Genomic DNA, 20819 nt, shown 5'->3' on the forward strand with positions numbered 1-20819 from the left:
CCCATCTCTATGTTATGCCGTCCAGTATTTATGTTGTGTAGTATTTTCTTTATGTGAGACAGTCCAGTATTTATGTTGTACAGTATTTATTTTATGTGATGCAGTTCCTATCTCGATGTTCTGCAGTCTATTATTTATGTTGTACAGTACTTTTTTGTGTGATGCAGTCCAGTATTTATGTTGTACAGTGTTGTCTTTATGTGATGCAGTCCAGTATTTATGTTGTACAGTGTTTTCTTGATGTGATGCTGTCCAGTATTTATGTTGTACAGTATTTTCTTTATGTGATGCAGTCCAGTATTTATGTTGTACAGTATTTTCGTTATGTGATGCAGTCCAGTATTTATGTTGTACAGTGTTTTCTTTATGTGATGCAGTCCCATCTCTATGTTATGCAGTCCAGTATTTATGTTGTACAGTCCTTTCTTTATGTGATGCAGTCCCATCTCTATGTTATGCAGTCCAGTAGTTATGTTGTACAGTCCTTTCTTTATGTGATGCAGTCCAGTTTTTTATGTTGTACAGTCCTTTCTTTATGTAATGCAGTGTCATCTCTATGTTGTGCAGTACAGTATTTTTGTTGTACAGTGCTTTCGTTATGTTATACAATCCAGTATTTATGTTCTACAGTCCAGTATTTATGTTATGTTGTCCCATCGCTATGTTATGCAGTCCAGTATTTATGTTGTACAGTCCTTTCTTTATGTGATGCAGTCCAGTTTTTATGTTGTACAGTCCTTTTGTATGTGATACAGTCCAGTATTTATGTTATACAGTCCTTTCTTTATGTGATGCAGTCTCATCTCTATGTTGTGCAGTACAGTATTTATGTTGTACAGTCCTTTCTTTGTGTGATCCAGTCCAGTTTTTATGTTGTACAGTCCTTTCTTTATGTGATGCAGTACAGTTTTTATGTTACAAAGTCCTTTCTTTATGTGATGCAGTCCAGTATTTATGTTGTACAGTCCTTTCTTTATGTGATGCAGTCTCATTTCTATGTTATGCAGTCCAGTATTTATGTTGTACAGTATTTTCTTTATGTGATGCAGTCCGATCTCTATGTTATTCAGTCCAGTATTTATGTTGAATAGTATTTATTTTATGTGATGCAGTCCGATCGCTATGTGATGCAGTCCAGTATTTATGTTGTACAGTCCTTTCTTTATGTGGTGCAGTCCCATTTCTATGTTATGCAGTCCAGTATTTATGTTGTACAGTATTTTCTTTATGTGATGCAGTCCAGTATTTATGTTGTACAGTCCTTTCTTTATGTGGTGCAGTCCCATTTCTATGTTATGCAGTCCAGTATTTATGTTGTACAGTATTTTCTTTATGTGATGCAGTCCGATCTCTATGTTATTCAGTCCAGTATTTTTGTTGTACAGTCCTTTCTTTATGTGATGCAGCCCCATCTCTATGTTATGCAGTCCAGTATTTATGTTGTACAGTTCTTTGTTTATGTGATGAGGTCCGATCTCTATGTTATGCAGTCCAGTATTTATGTTGTACAGTCCTTTCTTTATGTGATGCAGTCCCATCTCTATGTTATGCAGTCCAGTATTTATGTTTTACAGTCCTTGCTTTATGTGATGCAGTCCCATCTCTATGTTATGTAGTCCTATCTCTATGTTATACAGTTCCATCTCTGTGTTATGCAGTCCAGTATTTATGTTGTACAGTCCTTGCTTTATGTGATGCAGTCCCATCTCTATGTTATACAGTTCCATCTCTATGTTATGCAGTCCTATCTCTATGTTATACAGTTCCATCTCTATGTTATGCAGTCCAGTATTTATGTCCTGTGTTTACGTTATGTAGTTCTATTTTTATGTCATTCGGTCTCATCTTTGTGTAATGCAGTCAAGTATTTATGCCATGTAGCCCCGTCATTATGATATGTAGTCTTTTCTTTATGTGGCGTACTGCGGACCGGATGTGTTGCAATGCGCATGCGTCTTATTGGACTGTTGTGCGGCCACAGTCCAATGGTGCTTTCATCTTTATTATATTATATTGTGTTATATTATGAAAACATATTACACGAAATGTGTGATCTTATAAATGTAGATTTTTTTGTGGATGGTAATATTCATACCTTGGTATAGATTTTTGTTTTAAGAATATTTTTTGTGAAATTCACGTGTTACATGATTTTCGTCTGTTTTGGTGGCATGTCATCTAAACGGCATGCTTTTAACGAGAATATGCACGCACAGAAAACGAATTTGCGTAGTTTGGTGACAAATAAAATTTATATAACGATCATAATCATAGACACTGATTATTCGGGGAAAAAATACTATTTGAACTTGTGTTACTTTCATGGGTTTTCCTTTAAGAAGTTCGAAATGCTGCGAAATCGCCAAAAGCTTCCATAGTCCACGGTGACACGCGTCGCCACACTAACATATGGCGCGTTTCTGAAGTATCGACGCGCTGTTTTAGTATAGCGGCGACTCGCTTAGATGCGAACATACATAGTTTTTTGATTGAAAAGAGTTTGCAACCAAATGTATTCATGTTATAATTATCTGTCACCACGTTTTAAGGCATAAACGACTATTTTTTCTGTTTATTTTGAAAACTGGTACTCGGTGTAAATGGTTCCGTCTTCGCAGAACCGACGACATAGAAAGGATTAAAGCCGTATTTTCTGTCCAACAGGGAATAACTTGCCTCGTGCATGTGGTAATATATCTTGTGGACAATTGATAACACAGCATATCATATTCTTTATTTCTAAAACTGTTCAGGTATCGATTACATAGATTTGTATATTATTTTGTGTTCTTATCAATTTGGTGCTCAATTTCAGTAAACACTAACTTTTGAAATAAACCATGAATATATTTCCAAACCTACAAATGTTTTTTGTCGATGTATTACCATATTATTTGATTCATTGTTCTAATTACGCATTGAAACATTTCATATATTTATATCAAGTTGTTTGATATTTATAGCTATAAGTTGATCTAGTGAGTAGATACAAAGAATATACTCGAAACATACACATATATGGAATAGCATTTGATCATGGTTACAAAAAAGGAGATTTGACCTAGTGACGATAATTTCACGTCTACACATTTAGGTTTCCGCAAGGTAAGACATTATTTCAATTATTACAGCAGCTGCAAGAATGACCATTAACCAGTCACCTGTAAGTGACAAATGGAACTTTGGGAGAACCTTTGTTAAGATCTACATGTAGCGTTGGGAGAACCTTTGTTAAGGTTTGCAGAAATCATTTGAAGGAGAACCTTGGTTAGGTCCGCAGGTAGCATTTGAAGGAGAACCTTGGTTAAGGTCCGCAGGTAGCATTTGAAGGAGAACCTTGGTTAAGGTCCGCAGGTAGCATTTGAAGGAGAACCTTGGTTAAGGTCCGCAGGTAGCATTTGAAGGAGAACCTTGGTTAAGGTCCGCAGGTAGCATTTGAAGGAGAACCTTGGTTAAGGTCCGCAGGTAGCATTTGAAGGGGAACCTTGGTTAAGGTCCGCAGGTAGCATTTGAAGGAGAACCTTGGTTAAGGTCCGCAGGTAGCATTTGAAGGAGAACCTTGGTTAAGGTCCGCAGGTAGCATTTGAAGGAGAACCTTGGTTAAGGTCCGCAGGTAGCATTTGAAGGGGAACCTTGGTTAAGGTCCGCAGGTAGCATTTGAAGGAGAACCTTGGTTAAGGTCCGCAGGTAGCATTTGAAGGAGAACCTTGGTTAAGGTCCGCAGGTAGCATTTGAAGGAGAACCTTGGTTAAGGTCCGCAGGTAGCATTTGAAGGAGAACCTTGGTTAAGGTCCACAGGTATCATTTGAAGGGGAACCTTGGTTAAGGTCCGCAGGTAGCATTTGAAGGAAAACCTTGGTTAAGGTTCACACGTAGTGTTTAGAGAACCTTGGCTAACCCCTGCACATAGTTTTTGGAAAACATTGGTTAATGTCTACAGTTAACGATTGGAGAACCTCTGTTAAGGTTTGCAGGTAGCTTTCGGAGAATGTTGGTCAAGACCCTCGGGTAGTGTTTGGAGAACTTGATCCTGTGTTCATTTGTAATGCATATAAAAAAAAGTGAAGTTCATTGTTGCCTGATATATAAACCATGATATACATATTAAATATTACTTGACAAAACCAAGACGTATTCACACCTTGCATTAACTCGGGAATGATTGGTGTAAATTTGAAATTCGTTGCACTAGCATAGTAGATTTGACGGCGGTCCCATTGACATGATTACCTTCGTTATTCAAATTGGAGAAATCATAGAAAAAGTGTAGTGACTACTAAACACGAATGATATTGATCATGTTATAAATATAATAATTTCATGCAAAATGCCGGAAAACCTCGTGCATATTGCCCGTGGCATGCTTCTATTGTAAATACACTAAATGAGGAATAATCCATTGTCATACATTACTGTTACTCAGTAAACACTGACTGTGTATCTGACACAATAAGCAATCAAATATGCATTTCATGTAAGCCTCTCTAAAAACAAACATTATGCAAAAACATATCAGCGATGGTTTGTTTCAATGGAACTAAAGGGGCTCCATGATGTTTCAAATACTCGAGTAGCATCCCATCCCAGAGATCTCTACGTTTGAAGTAACTCTTTAATTATATTCTTATATAAAATAAATCCATTCTCTGTACCTCGCATTTGATAAATAAAACACAGAAATATTAATACCAGGCGCTGAAAATGATTTGGCAAAGCTGTATACTAGTATACTATAATAGGTTGACGCGTGGACCATATTAGTGGTCTGAGGTTGAAGTTAAACAGAAAAGATAAGTTTAAAAGGCTATGACTGATAGATGATAGAGCGGGTTAGTGTGAATATTAAACAAACTAAACTTAAACTTGTACAATTTATGTTTTTTTTTTTAATATTTGTTATCGGATGACAGCTCCAGGCGATAAATATAATATTTCATTAACTTTTTTTTGCAAAATAGTGCACATGTTGACAGGGATACAGGGATATGTTACCCATATTTTTCTTAAAAGCAAAAACACGCATTATGTGAAGGACACAGGTTAGTGGACATTTCTTTGAACTGAGAAGTATAGTGTAGTAGCTTCATTATGATACAGTACTTAAATAAAACATGGAAGGTACCTTCCATGAATAAAATAACTGAAAATCATTGCCATGGTCACGGTGTATCTTAACAATTTATATAAATCGCGCCCTCTAGCATCGAAGCCGTTCTATGATCTAAATGGGTGACACGAAGGCCCGTTCAAAGTATTGATATCGTTTTTATCTGTAGTTGTCTGTCGATGTAGATTATGGTTTTGAGCGATTTCACTATATCATAGGATGACGAATAACTACACAATCAAACACAGTTATCGATTTAAATGGCATTGTTTTTGCTCCAGATATACGTCTGTGGAGCGTTATACAAACACGATTATAACATAAAACTGAACCTGTACATATTTGTCGCATTAAGCACACATATAAAGACGTAATGTTGACGTCACAGAACCGCCCTTTAACTAGGGCGTGCCTTTTATCAATATCTTGCTTTGAACAATTATTAGAATCATTGCCCTGATTAACATTGGTGTTGATTTAAAAAAAAAAGGATATTTGAAGAAATTATATTTTACATGACAAAAATTCAAATTCACGCAATCTATATCAGTGGAAAATTTCCAGTGCCATATGTGAATCAACCTGATTTTAATCTGATGTAGTTTCAGACTTTTTTTATTTCTTTATTTATATTTTATTCAAACTTATACCTACATCGAGTTTTAGTTAGACTGACAGATATGTATTATTGTTTGCCATTTTCATGTAAAGATGGTGCAATTCGAAGGAACAGCTTGGTGGCGCAGTTTGAAGTCAAGTATCTACTCGAAATATAAAGAAATGTTACAATTTAATGCAGTTTTCATGTTGTTATATTTTGTTGTTATACCTTTATTTACTCTGCATGTAATTTTACATTATAGTTGGGGGTTAATATATGGATAGACGAAGAACTGGAAAGCGTGTTTAAATAGTTTTTAAATCGCGAAAGATTGTCTGTCCTGATTCAGTAACCTGACATAGATGCTATGTTCAGAATGTCTTGTGGGTCAAGTACGGATCGTAGTGTTCCGCCGGCATTAATGTTTATGGCACGTTAGTGCGATGCCTGTGGAGCGGACCCATTTGCACTAAGAGATGATCAAGACGAAACGACGTAACCGGTAATTACATGTATAGGTTAGTTTGGGTGTGGTCACAGACTTGCATAGCCTACAAAACGCCCCGAGCGAAAAACGCGATTCATATTGTTTGGTATGACCTCGTTCACATTGTATATGTAAATTATACTCTGCTCTGACCCTGTCTAGCTTCATTTCAGTCGGGCATTGTTGCTTTGTCATTCCATGTGACGCTGTGTAACAGGAGTGGCAACACGAGTCGATCAACGTAATAGTAGAACTGAAATCGTAAGAAGTCATTCCGGTGATCGCAACTAGCAGTAACACGTTATCTTGTTAAGGAGATTAATAATGGGTAGGTGTATGTGTATATATCATTATTCAGTCTGTGTAAAGTTATTACAGTATTATAAACAGTAAAAGGGAATCATATTACTTACAACTGGGTGTGTGTGTGTGTGGAGGAATCATTTGGTATGGGCAAGTGAAACAGTGAAACCACGGTGATGGTCAATTCAGTAATGAGAAGTCTTTAACGAGATATTTAAATCTAGCGTGGTAAGGATAAATTTTACTATGAGTTACAACATCATATACCGAGTATATACCGAGTACGGTACTACGACATCCGGGGTAATATCTCAGTCTGTGAATGTGTTGTCGAGTTGTAAACAAATGAAACGAAAAACTATGTCAAAGCACGGTTTTAGTAACCGTGGACAAAATGAGCATTCTATGAAAGTGAAGACAGTGAAAACAAAGTCATGCTTCGATTATTTATGTGCGTTAATATTACTATGATTTATTGAAGTAAGACATCGAGATAAATTTAAATTCAATACATCGTACAGAGGTAAAACAGAGGAAAACTCGTTGGGCTCAGAAGTATTGTTCTGGTGTTTGATTCATTGTTGTATTGTATACCTGTTTTGAATAGCGCTATATAATTAACCTGGAACTAGAGCAATAGAAATGTACATCTTTGAATGCTCGTCTCGTAGAGCACATGTGGATATAATGGGCACATGAATGACACGTCTGGAAATAGATATATGACATATATCCCAGCCAGTATATTGTATGCAATACGTTGTATGCATGTAAAGAAATTACATAAATCCAGACAAATGAGTTTTGCCTTTTTACACGCCGATGAAGGCGTGTGCGTGTGCGTACAGGAATCAGTGTACAGTTGTTTATTTATGTCAGGCGTCAATGGAGTGGGGTTATACTGTCGTGCACTCCCTTGTTTACAACGAGTGCATTCATCGGCAACAGCTGCATTCAATGCACGGATGTATGGCTGTGTCATACGCATATTTCAATATATTCAGGTGTGCATGCCGTTTAAGCTTCGCAGTGCCCTACACGGTTGTTCTCACAAAAGTACAAATGTCAATGTTTGAATTTGTTCTTGTAATGTATAACCCCCCATAAACAACGTGACTTTCTAGCAAGAGCAATAAAGTGTAAAGTCATTGCAACAATTCTAATTTCACCTTGGTCTCTAAGTCATTAAAATTACACACCATGCACAAAGAAGACACGAAAGCAATGGTTATGATTGATTCTATGTGTATTTTATGAGACGACCTGACCTCCCATGATGACATTGCAGGGCAAATGTGACCACAGGTTAAAAAGATCATAGAACTGAAATATATATTTTATATGTACAGTACCATGTACAGTATCACTAATTTATTTATATAAATATATATATATCAACTGAAGTGTTAACTACACGTCAAATGTATTGAAAATAGCAAAGATCGTTGTCATGGTACCACGTGCGTCGTAGTCTTTTATGTCAGATGTCAGATAAATTTAACAATTGTTGCCCTTTAATTCATCAAAGAACTGTCCGCATCCATCATATAAACGCGCAGACATTATATAAACGCGCAGACATTATATAAACGCACAGACATTATATAAACGCGCAGACATTATATAAACGCACAGACATTATATAAACGCGCAGACATTATATAAACGCGCAGACATTATATAAACGCGCCGACATTATATAAACGCGCAGACAGTATATAAACGCACAGACATTATATAAACGCGCAGACATTATATAAACGCGCAGACATTATATAAACGCACAGACATTATATAAACGCACAGACATTATATAAACGCGGAGACATTATATAAACGCACAGACATTATATAAACGCACAGACATTATATAAACGCGCAGACATTATATAAACGCACAGACATTATATAAACGCACAGAACGCGCAGACATTATATAAACGCACAGACATTATATAAACGCGCAGACATTAAATAAACGCGCAGACATTATATAAACGCACAGACATTATATAAACGCACAGACATTATATAAACGCACAGACATTATATAAACGCGCAGACAGTATATAAACGCACAGACATTATATAAACGCGCAGACATTATATAAACGCGCAGACATTATATAAACGCACAGACATTATATAAACGCACAGACATTATATAAACGCGGAGACATTATATAAACGCACAGACATTATATAAACGCACAGACATTATATAAACGCGCAGACATTATATAAACGCACAGACATTATATAAACGCACAGAACGCGCAGACATTATATAAACGCACAGACATTATATAAACGCGCAGACATTAAATAAACGCGCAGACATTATATAAACGCACAGACATTATATAAACGCACAGACATTATATAAACGCGCAGACATTATATAAACGCGCAGACATTATATAAACGCGCAGACATTATATAAACGCACAGACATTATATAAACGCACAGACATTATATAAACGCACAGACATCATATAAACGCGCAGACATTATATAAACGCGCAGACATTATATAAACGCGAAGACATTATATAAACGCACAGACATCATATAAACGCGCAGACATTATATAAACGCGCAGACATTATATAAACGCACAGACATCATATAAACGCGCAGACATTATATAAACGCGCAGACATTATATAAACGCGCAGAACCAGACATATGCTACTACATTGCGACTTTCCCAGCAACAAAATAGTGTCTGTATTGCTATATGTTAAGGATTAAGTACATTGGCCCACCTTTACAGACAGGTAAGACATGTAACCGCTATTCTGTATACACTTGGAAAAACAGTTCTAATGTTTCCAATAAATGGAGTAGGGGGGTCTTACCAAATATAGGTGATTACTCAGAAACCATAATTTAAAACAAACGATTTCTAATTACTGTAAATTTAAGTTAGCTGTTGTAGCCAAATATAGGTGATTACTCAGAAACCATAATTTAAAGCAAACGATTTCTAATTACTGTAAATTTAAGTTAGCTGTTGTAGTTTACTGTTGTTTTTCTGTGATTTGCGGCAGTACATAGTAGACAGTGATCACATGATGAAATGCAACCTAGACTGAAATAATGTCTGACAAAACATTGCTACTAAAATGAATAATATATACACATCAATGTGTATTCAAATTGACTTGACTGAGAGGGGATTACGTGCACAATGTATATTATTATACATAATTACATTAACTATTCATTTCGGCATGCCATTCAGAATGGCATTTAACTCGAGCACTCCCAGGAACATTTTTTTTGAGAAAGAAACGGATTAACGATGAGACTCTACTACTTCAGTTTACTCTTACACTTGCACTTTCTGAATTTGCTTTGATATTCTTTTATAACCACAGAACTAACATATATACCTTCCTTTTTACTGTACTTGGAAAGTATAGTAGTCAAAGTACTGAAAATTTATATATTGAATTGCGTGAATGCGATAAACACGAGCAAAAACATTAGTTTCGATGTTCCTTAGCCCGTGTTAACTGCTGTTGTTTTTCGTGTGTAAACTCAACAGGGTATAACGAATATGATTAGTTGTGGAAAACACTGTATTTAGTCTAATCAGCTTATTATATGTGTCTATGGTCCTTGTTTGCAGATAACGAAATGTGTAATAAGTTGTTAGGAAATCTTACATTAGTTACCATGTTCTCCATGAAAAAAGAGTCGTACGTAAGGCAGCCACTTGCTGAAGCACACAGTGGCACTAATTTCGAGATGGGCAATATTTCGTATATTCCTGTATTTTGCGTACTATTTTATTCGACCATTAATAGTTTATAATTACAGTTACGCCGATGCTGATACCCTCTCGTCAAAAAAATATTTTTTTGTTCTATTATTTCTAGTTGCCCAATTTTCTAATTAACCAATCTTGCCATATACAACGATGTGACAAATTGTACGAAAAGACAGACACTACTGGGGGGGTTATGAAACACAAAAATAACGAAAATGTTGCCATTACATTACGAATTATTTTGGTTTTTTCGGTTATCATAGAGTATACAGATTGTCCCATATGGTCCGTCCGTCTCGGAAATGAACTTGATGGTGCAAGTGGTTAACCGGTTAGTATAGATGAATTAACATACATTTGCATATACATGACTAATACATATTCATAATTATTATTTGCATATATTACCATATAATGTGGATAATTATGTAAATATGAATATTCATATTTATTATTTGCATATATTACCATATAATGTGGATAATTATGTAAATATGAATATTCATTAGTCATGTATATGCAAATGTATGTTAATTCATCTGTACTAACCGGGTAACTAGTGGTGCATTTAGTTAGTAGACACCCAACAACCACCTAATCATAAAAAAAACTATTCTGGGACGATATGCAAAAAACAACAAAAAACTATACAACCTATCAACAGATGTAAACATGGTATATGATGCTTATGATAAGCTACAAGGGGTTCTGTAAACAGAAGCTGCGCAAGCACTCGTTAGCATACTAGTAGCCAAACCTCCAATAAACAATCACCCGGGCGTCTGATTTGGCCTTTAATGTCAGAAACATGGATGCCCGTCGTTACAGAAATCATACAAACATGTGTTCTCAATGCAGTTTAGATTCTCGAAACCTGTGTTGTCGAAATGTAACTACTTTTATTTCATTTGTTGGCAGGTTGCTGTGATACGGGATGCTGTGCATGCACGCCATGGGGTTCAATAGTAGCGTTCTTTGTACTCATTTCAGGACTATGTGTATTCTGTTACTTTTCGATACATGCAATCATAGCGACGCTAGAACTGTTTACAGGAACTGAGGTTGAAAACAATGAAGACTACACCGACGGGTGAGCATCTAATTTTGCTCCCAACTCATTTATTTCTAGTTTCATTGTTTGAATTTATTTATTAAGGTACTACAGGAATTAATGAATGAAGCACATTACAGATACTTAGTAATTACAAAAAGTTGGTTTATTTAAAAATTACACATGTGATTTTCTTAGTTCTACCGTATCGGTGGGAATTTTTTCTAAAATACAATTCAGCTTAGTCAGTCACTAAATGTTCGAAGGTAAAACAGATGAGAAGAACAATGGGAAAAAATGGCAACATGAACAATTGAAAATACATTATTGATCGTAGAGGTTGAATTCTTATATCTGATTGTCAACAAGTTAGCATCATATACACTCACCAAACCAAGTGAGCATAAACACATGGACATGTTTGTTTTACGATGTGGTTTCATAAATAATAATGTTGTGCTATTTTGTATTCAAAGGATAGCGGGAGTGAAGTACGCAATCTACGCCATAGTTGGTGTCATCGCAGTGATTGGCACAATCGTCTTGATTTTGGGTGCTATAGCAACGTGTACAACGGCCAAAAAGTCGTGTAAATTTGGAGCACGGTGTGCAGGACGTCTCTGTATTGTAATTGTGAGTACATTTTATTTAAATTTGTGACTTAATTTGCAAAACGATAATCGTCCGTAGAGACGTTGCCATAACAGTTATGTGTTGTAACATTGTTCGGAAAATGTCTTTATTAGTAAAGGATTGTGGTTGTCGAGACGCGCATGTGCGAGATTTGTGTGATTGACCCACAATGCTATGCATTTTCCCAGTAGCAAGCATGAATGCGAGTTTTTATCTGATCGCACTGTGCACTAAATACCGACTTGACTTCCTAGATTCATTCTATGCGTTTCAATCAACCCGGAATTATCTAGTTAAAAATCAGTAGCGTCTCCTGTTTGTACTCGTTTATCTGCGTAACATCAAAGTCCTCCGTCAGTGTTAATACATAGTAACCTTGAGAGTGGCACGATGATTTCCGCCCAGTATTGTGGGTTCGTTTTCCAGTGGTCGGCTGCACTTATCAACAGTGTAGCAAGACTGAGTATACTCGCTTGCATGGTTCATGGCATTCGAATTTGTTACAATGACGTTCACTTGGAGAGACATAAAGCTGTCAGTTCCACCATAAAGTCTACGCCAATGTACCGTTTCTAGCCACAATACGCGGATAATACCCAGTTAATCTTCTCGCAAAGGGCCCAGACCGTTGACATGAATAATTAGTATGAGTCGGTAATATCAGAGGTAATATTTATCTCCACTCTGGCGTGTAAATAAATATTCTATATCTCGTCCTAATATATACTAATATTTGATACAGAAAACATCCACTCAATAGAGGGCATGTGATTAGCATAATACCTTACTTTAAAACATTTCGCTGATTTTAATTTTGACTAATATAATAGTGACGATATGTGATACGATATTGAATGACGCTTGGTTTTATAAAGATTTTCATACATTTATCAAATAATTATAAAATAGTATGGTTTCAAACGCAATATCTACTAACATTCATTGCCTTTTCTCATAGTGTTATGGGGCCTACAAAATTACTGTTTTGTCTCATCGTGTCAAGTTTTTGACCAGAAACATTGGGGGGGGGGGCTTACTGTCATCCTCACTACATTTTCCATTCACATTATGCATGTATTTTATAATAAAATAAGGTTGAGGAAAGATAATGCGAAATTAACTGCCGAATATGAATTTGAGTAAACTATAAACCCTCACTGATTTTTCAAAAACAAATCTATTCAGACCTATTTGTTCTGGAAGCGATAACCTCAAATTTTCAAAGAGAGAACGCAGCTTTAAGGTGTGATATGGAAAATGTTGGATGTGTTTTGTGATACGTACAATTAAATCAAAGAGCATGCGCACAGGCGTTGTTTGTCATATTATCAGACAAGAATTATTCAATGCACCACAAAACATACACCGTGTATTAAACATACACCATCGAATAACAATTGTATATTCAAAAATATCTATGTTGTTATTTTTATTAATCGTAATCATTTTCGCAAAGATGGGTTAGCAATTGTTTTTCCTAGGGCACTCTATGATATCGATCGGCGTGTACGTAATATGCATGTAGCAACTTTGCTGACAATGTTGCTGTTTTGGTGTTCGGAACAATATGGCGGTGACAGCCTGAGTCATTTATTTCGGCATTTTCGTTACTAAATGAAATCCGCTAAATAAAATCTACGAGAACATGCGAAAATTAAAATGTAATTCAATGTTTATCTGGAAAATCTGTGAATTTTAAAACTAAGGAATATTATGAAAATGGCAATATAGCGAAATTAAATACCAGCTGGAAATAAGCATTAATAAAGATTATTGTAATTTGAATGTGAATATCCCGTCGAAATTGAAACGCGATGTGACAGAACCGGCGAAAATTCTTGTTTAAAGGTTCAGTTTTGTCGAGAACATGTGCTTTTTAATATTGTTATGATTATCATGAATTGACAACGCTGCTCTTGTAGCACACATGTGAAATTTTATTCGATGAAACAATGGATTTCTTTAATACGCATGCGTTGTTTTTGTGTCAGGGAAAAAGCCGTGTTACATTATGTTACTGCACACATTAGATCTAGTTTAAAATTAAGTTATAACTGATGCAATACAATTGGAAACAGCATGCGATATAATTTTATATGTTTGATGGAATTATATTTTGCTTTTCAGTTTGAAGTGGTGGTCTATATACTCTGCGTGTGTTGGATCCTTATATTTTCTGTGCTCGTAGCCCCTGTAGTATTCGGTTTAATGGTCACAGTATTCTGCAATGTCGACCCTGTAGAACAGCTTACAACAAACTGCCTAGATCTGTCTAGTTTCGGTAAGTTGAGGTTTTATAGAGAACTTGAGATACTGTAAAACATGTATTTTTAATTACCATGTTACTTCAGAATAAGTTAACTAATCCGTAATTTCGCAAATTGAAGATTTAATTAAATTTTATAATAAAGTATATTCTCACAATACGATTGTTGGCACTTTAACTAATATTTCGTTAATTGAGTGAAATTTACTAAAATGGCATGTAGGCATTTCAACGTAACGGTTACGTCATCGTACAAACTACAAATACAATTATATACGTGCCGGGCAATATTAAAATTGGCAGCGCACAAATCTGATTACCACGAGGACGTTAGAATATCCAGAGCATTCCGATTACCGGGCTTGTGAGTGACAGCTCCCATTCGACAGTAGATACCTGCCGAAAATGCATTTAATAAAATATTCACGTTATATTTAATGTTGCCAATTCTCTAAACTAAAAGTGAAATTTCAGAACACAATAGTTAGTCACAGTCGTCAAAAGGACTACGATTCAGCCTGACTGTGTATTATCTAAAAATACGAATATAGAGTATATAATACGGAATAATGAACAAATGTTGTTCTAGTCAGAATTAATCCTCAATTGCAGTCCCACAGTTCTTACACCATGTGATCTCAGCGGTCCGCTCATGGGTTCCCACATATACTAGTACGTCCCAAGAACACTGGACACCCTGATCAGAATGACGACCTCCTGTCGATTTCTGAGAAAGGCTTAATCTCAATTAAGTTTAAACCTGATTGTCTAAACAACAATATTTATTTTTGCCTTGCCCGTATCATCAAAGTTGGAATGTATCTCCCAAATCCCATGGGGATACTAGACTGGGTTTCAAAACCAACTCATGGACAGGGTTGTTGTTCAGTCAGATACACATTCGCAAACCTATCAATAAAATCTTTACAGAAACCAAGATGTCAGAAAATCAATATAAGCACTCTTATGAATTGGGTGCCAAACTATTGATCAAGATCTGAAGCCAACAGAAAATCTGTTTAGTCCAAAGTTATCAAAACAAAAACAATACATAAAAATTACATAAAAAGCAAAACGTTGCATTAACATTTTGAAAAAAAAAATTCTACTCAAAAATATGTATTCTGTATTTGACAAACAGTTCATTTTACAAGTGAAAATGAAAATTCACAGGAATTTGTTTCAGCTATTAGAACAGAATGATAGAGCTTTTATAAAACTAATTTAAAAGCGCACTTCAAAAACAAAGATTGCAGTGTTTGGAGATGTAGATTCTCAGGAGGCAACAGTACTGTTGACTTCTCTCTCCACTGGACACCAATTAACAATTTAAGTTGATTTGCATACAAAGCAGAGCTTGTAACATGATAGTTATTCATAGAGGGAGTTTTTTTTTTTTTTTGCTTTTCAGATGATACAGAAGTCACATAATTAATATAATAAGGCAGTTCATATTTGTCTCAGTGAATCATTAATTTTTGACAGACACCTGTACAAAATACTTGGGCAAAAGCCAGCTAAGATTTTCTGTTATCTCGCATGTTTCATCAATCTATTCACAACTAAATGCAGCACGTTTTTCTGAGATGAGGCATTTGTTTTTATATTAAAATATCTGAATTTATTAATATATAAATTCTTTAGGTACCAATGTTTTTGTAAGATATTTACATCAATCAAGAACACTCGGTAGACTGCTTTCCCATTGTTGTTCAATCCCAATACTTGTTTGTATTCAATTATGACAATGCATATTCATATTGAAACAAACTATGATAAAGGGGATAATATTACATAACAAAGGACAAGGTCACCAGAGTTCAACTATGTTTTTATTTTTTCACTTTAGGCATCGTTTCCAGGATAGCAGAGCGGGTTAACGGTACGACGGAAATATGTTTCGATGAGCTGGCGAAATTTTGTGATCAAGTAAGAACTAAGAATTTGATTGATATATTCGTTGGATATAACGGTCAAACAAATTACTCGTTTTGTTTCTATGGCACGTATTTTGAATTTATCACAAGTTTTATTAGTATATTATATTATATCCCATCTTAAATTTATGGGAGGACTAATCGAGAAAGGACATTGAAAAATAACCTCTAGATCGCTACCCTGTTGTATTACTCTTGTAGTTCTGCATACGATATGAAGTGGAAACTATAACTTCCATAATTTTTCCCTCCAACATTTCACTTCAAGATTTTGCATATTTATATGCATTTTGCTAGAATATCTATTTATTTTAAACCATAAATGACATAATTTTCTATTGCCTACAAGTCTTCATTATTCATTTTTATATATGTAAACATCAAAGCAAATCATGTGCGTGTTTTGTGTGTGATACGTGATGCAATATAGTTTACCAAATATGGCGATTTTGGGTGACACGTGACATAATGGTAATATGTATTTGATAAAAACATTATTACGACAACAACCGGTGTTCTTATTTGATTTCAGACTGACGTGGTATTCTTCAACTACTTATTAACGTTTATAGGTTGTCTCATCATCATTATCGGATTTGTAAGTTGACAATTTATTGTTGTATTTAGGTATAATCAATTACCACCAGTAGTCTCATTGGAAATTATTACAGTTTAACATTCTACATTTTTGCAATAAAATATAAATTGGCATTTTCAAGAAGGGTTTCACTGCGGTTGGCGCTCTCCATTTAGTACCGACATTGTATAATTGTTGTAAAACGTTTTTCCTTTCCTACAATTACGGAACCTGTTTAGATAGTTCCAAAATGTGGATAGAAGAAAAATATATTGTGCATGTCACTGGAAATGTCTTAACTCGGCACAAGTACGTAACTCACATAAAAACAGAAATGAAAAGAACATGTGCACTAGGGAAAATGTTACGTTTACATTCATATTTCGCTGAAATACTGGACATATGCTCATTGGCTCTCCAACGACAGTTCTGTGAACAACTATGTCCGTATTATAGCAACTTTGCAGAAAGGGGACTCGAATTGGAAATTGGTACACATGCGGTTTTCAAACAGATAGTTAAGATTAAGAATGTATGGTGTTAAAATAAAAAAACACACAATAAGGGTATCTTTTTTCCCCCAAAACGATAAGATAAACACAAAAATAGGTTTATTTTTCCATCTCCATGTTTTACTTTCTTTTGTGAATCTCCAGGTGAATCTGTATCGTTTCGCATCATACATAACATTTAGAAATCTGTGGTATTCCCTCGCAAACATTGGTTGCTTTTGATGGTGTAGGATGGATTATTTGTTGGCAAATGTTTGTACCCATTTAGAGGCCTTTTTTAAAGCAATCATTTGAGCATGGATACGAGTGTTCCAATTCGAATGCTACCCCTTGGACCAACTTCTGTCTAACCATGACCAAACTAGCTATGTGGCCACCGTCAGGTTGGGATTACCACTGCCACACATATTCCCCACACATAGGCCTGACGTGACCAATTGTGCCAACAAAACGATATTTGAATGCTTATCTTCGAACCGCTTTAAACACTATTTACTCAAGGTAAATCAGTCAGACTGGCGATGAGTCAGGATATGCATATGAATCTATTATCTAGTCTACGTAATTCACTAGTTTTAAAAATTGTCTTTCAGATTCATTTCCTAATGTGTTTGTCAGCCAACTATGCTCACCTCAGCCATGGAAGATCATCGTCCACAAAATACAAACAGAAACAGGAAATTGTTGACGAGGAGAATAGGTATCAGATGAAGACATTCAGTCATGATATCACAGAGGGGGACAGGGGTGATATACCGCCGCCACCGACGGTCACGCCGACACCACCGCCGTCAGAATACAATAACGCTGCTAGTACACGTGATTCGTATGATCTCAAACAAAGATACTTTTAATAACTTATCAAGTTCATAACAATTGCCCATCTGAATTATTACCAGGGTAGCATTAATTTTAATGGGATAAATGATTTCTCTCTAACTACCACATGTCTACTTCCGAAGCATTATAACTTTCACTGGAGGGAGGGCACTATGACACTTGTATACATTGTTCATATTGAATGCATTTCTTACCATCAGTTACCTGCCAAGTCTCGCAACTTGTATATCAATTTTGACAATCACGATTGTGATTAAGCGTATATATCTTGGATTGTCTGCCAGTAAAAAAAAGAGATTTTTTTTTCAAATGATAAATGACTACAAAACTAAGAACATTTGTCACTTCAAGCGACTTCTTTTAAAGGCATATTCTATGAATGTGGGTCGATTTAACAAACTGGCTGTGCTTCTAATACCCAGGACGATTCATTGAATGTAACCATGAATCAACACAGAGTACCATCACACACAACAAAAGATAAAATATCAATAATTTCTAATGCTTTTCAAAGTCTTGTTACTAGTTATCAGTTAGAATTTAGTTCCTGTACAGTATATCTGCCGTAGAACGTTTTCATTGCCAAGAGGTTTATTTCTGCTGGAAATACGAGGCTGAAAACAATTCCCTTTCCCTGCTTTTCTGAATACATCATATATTAACTAATACTAAATTTTCAGCACTGTAAACAACTTTAGTAGTTTTGGTGAACTTTGCAAGACTTTGCAAATACTTTTTAGTGAGCACTTCAAATCATCAAAACACACGAGTTGATATCAAAAAGAAATACAATCATTTATAGCACTTCATACACACAAGTATCTGAACACCTGATAATTGATCTTATGCTGGTAATTTTGTTATCAAAATACGTTATCAAACTCAAAAGGGATCTGAATTGTCAATGTAATATTAGTATTTTAATTCATCTTATAATCAAAGAATATTCAGCTCAGTAACGGGAGTTAACAGGAAATACAAACAGTGCATACCAATGTAATTGAAAATAATGTCATTTTATTTTAAACACTCTTATAAGCATTAACATACATTACATATTCACATTAAATTTAATCAATAATAATTTATTTTCAAAATTCATCTTGTATCAAATGAAAATAATTAATTTAAGTTAAAATAAGTTTATGTTTATGCACTTGGCATATGCATCCCACTCCTCCCTAGCATGAACATTTCATACAAGTCCTAATATCTACAGGGACTTGAAAACATGGACCATCTATTTTATCTTAGTGTCCCAGGGTCATCAATTATTATCGCTAACAAAATGTTTTTGATTTCAACATTCAAACAGCATGACATGTTTTATGCAAAGTAAGCCAGCTTGGGAGAGCTATTGATTGTTGTATTATTACCAAGTTAGCAAATAAGCTCAATGAAATAACATAAGAAGTAACAAAAATTTACAGAAATTATGAACAATTCACACAAAAATATATGTAATATCAGTAATATCCCCTCTTAACAAAATAGTTTAGTCCATCCACATTTTGAACCCCATTACCTCCTATCTACAAAGTGATACTGTCCTTGATGTGTTTTACATTTATTTTACAGTATAAGTATTAATATTATTTACTGTATGTATGTATGTATATAATTATCATTGTTTTTAGTATTGGAAATAAAACTCTTTCTTTGTTATACACATAGTTACTTATTTCATTAGTCCAATTTAACACAAGTCTGAACTCACATCTGCCAAATCTTCCTGAATCAAGTTTAATAGTGTGTTTCAAAGTGTAAACAAAGGAAAAACTGCATTTACCACTGGTATTCTGTGTCATTAAAATATGACTTGTGATCAAAGACAAAACTCTGTAATTTACATAAGCTAATATATTATTAAGAGAGTAAATACACAGTATATGTACTACTCTAGTCTGACAGAAGAACTAATTGTACTCACATTGTAATCAAATCAAATCAAATCATTGAAAATGCCAGTTATACATAATCAAAACATGATGCTGTAATCATCATGAAGTTTTCCTTGACCTGACCACGACTCAACAGAGTACCAACTACAAACAACAAAAGATAAAATATCAATAATTTCTAATGCTTTCCAAAGTCTTGCTACAAGTTATCTTCGTTCCATCTGTTGTTCAGATTAGATTTTCTGGATGTAAATGTCACAGTAATAGAATGTGAATGAATGATACAAGTTTTAGTATTCCTTCATTTCACCAATCATCAAATGTATTGTCAGATGTAGCACCAAGACTGAAAGAAAGAAATATTACAAGTATTAGAAAAATTATACAATCAAAGAACTTGCTAAGTAAAAGATGAAAATAATATTAAACAGTGGTTATTTAGACATTCAAAACATGAAAGTTGTTGGTTAAAACCACCAAAGGACGACACCCACAACTATCCACTCATGTATTGGGCACACCCACACTTATGCACCCACTCATGTATTGGGCATACCCACACTTATGCACCCACGTATTGGATACACCCACAAATATGCACCTATGTATTGGACACACCCACAAATATGCACCCATGTATTGGACACACCCACCAATATGCACCCATGTATTGGACACACCTACAAATATGCACCCATGTATTGGACACACCCACAAATATGCACCTATGTATTGGACACACCCACAAATATGCATCCATGTATTGGACACACCCACAAATATGCACCCATGTATTGGACACACCTACAAATATGCACCCATGTA

General features: G+C 35.1%; 2 protein-coding genes across 3 annotated transcripts in view; one reads left to right on the forward strand and one right to left on the reverse strand.

Moving 5' to 3' along the window:
- Positions 1-6399: 6399 nt before the first annotated feature.
- LOC102801637 (neuronal membrane glycoprotein M6-b-like) lies at positions 6400-19766 on the forward strand. The gene is made up of 7 exons (XM_006816574.3): positions 6400-6523; positions 11196-11367; positions 11805-11961; positions 14089-14242; positions 16077-16156; positions 16697-16762; positions 17847-19766. Exons 1-7 carry the CDS (start codon positions 6520-6522, stop codon positions 18105-18107), a joined length of 894 nt encoding a protein of 297 aa, XP_006816637.1. The 5' UTR covers positions 6400-6519; the 3' UTR covers positions 18108-19766.
- Positions 19091-20819, reverse strand: part of LOC100329045 (oral facial digital syndrome protein) — a 41892-nt gene continuing 40163 nt past the window's right edge. For both annotated transcript variants that reach the window (XM_085498071.1, XM_085498070.1), the window contains exon 24: positions 19091-20340. In XM_085498071.1, coding sequence (XP_085354197.1) covers positions 20301-20340 — 40 coding nt within the window. In that variant the 3' untranslated portion in view covers positions 19091-20300. The remainder of the gene's footprint in view (positions 20341-20819) is intronic.

The sequence above is a fragment of the Saccoglossus kowalevskii genome, chromosome 4 (assembly GCF_978046115.1).
Source record: "Saccoglossus kowalevskii chromosome 4, keSacKowa6.1, whole genome shotgun sequence".
Lineage (NCBI taxonomy): Eukaryota > Metazoa > Hemichordata > Enteropneusta > Harrimaniidae > Saccoglossus > Saccoglossus kowalevskii.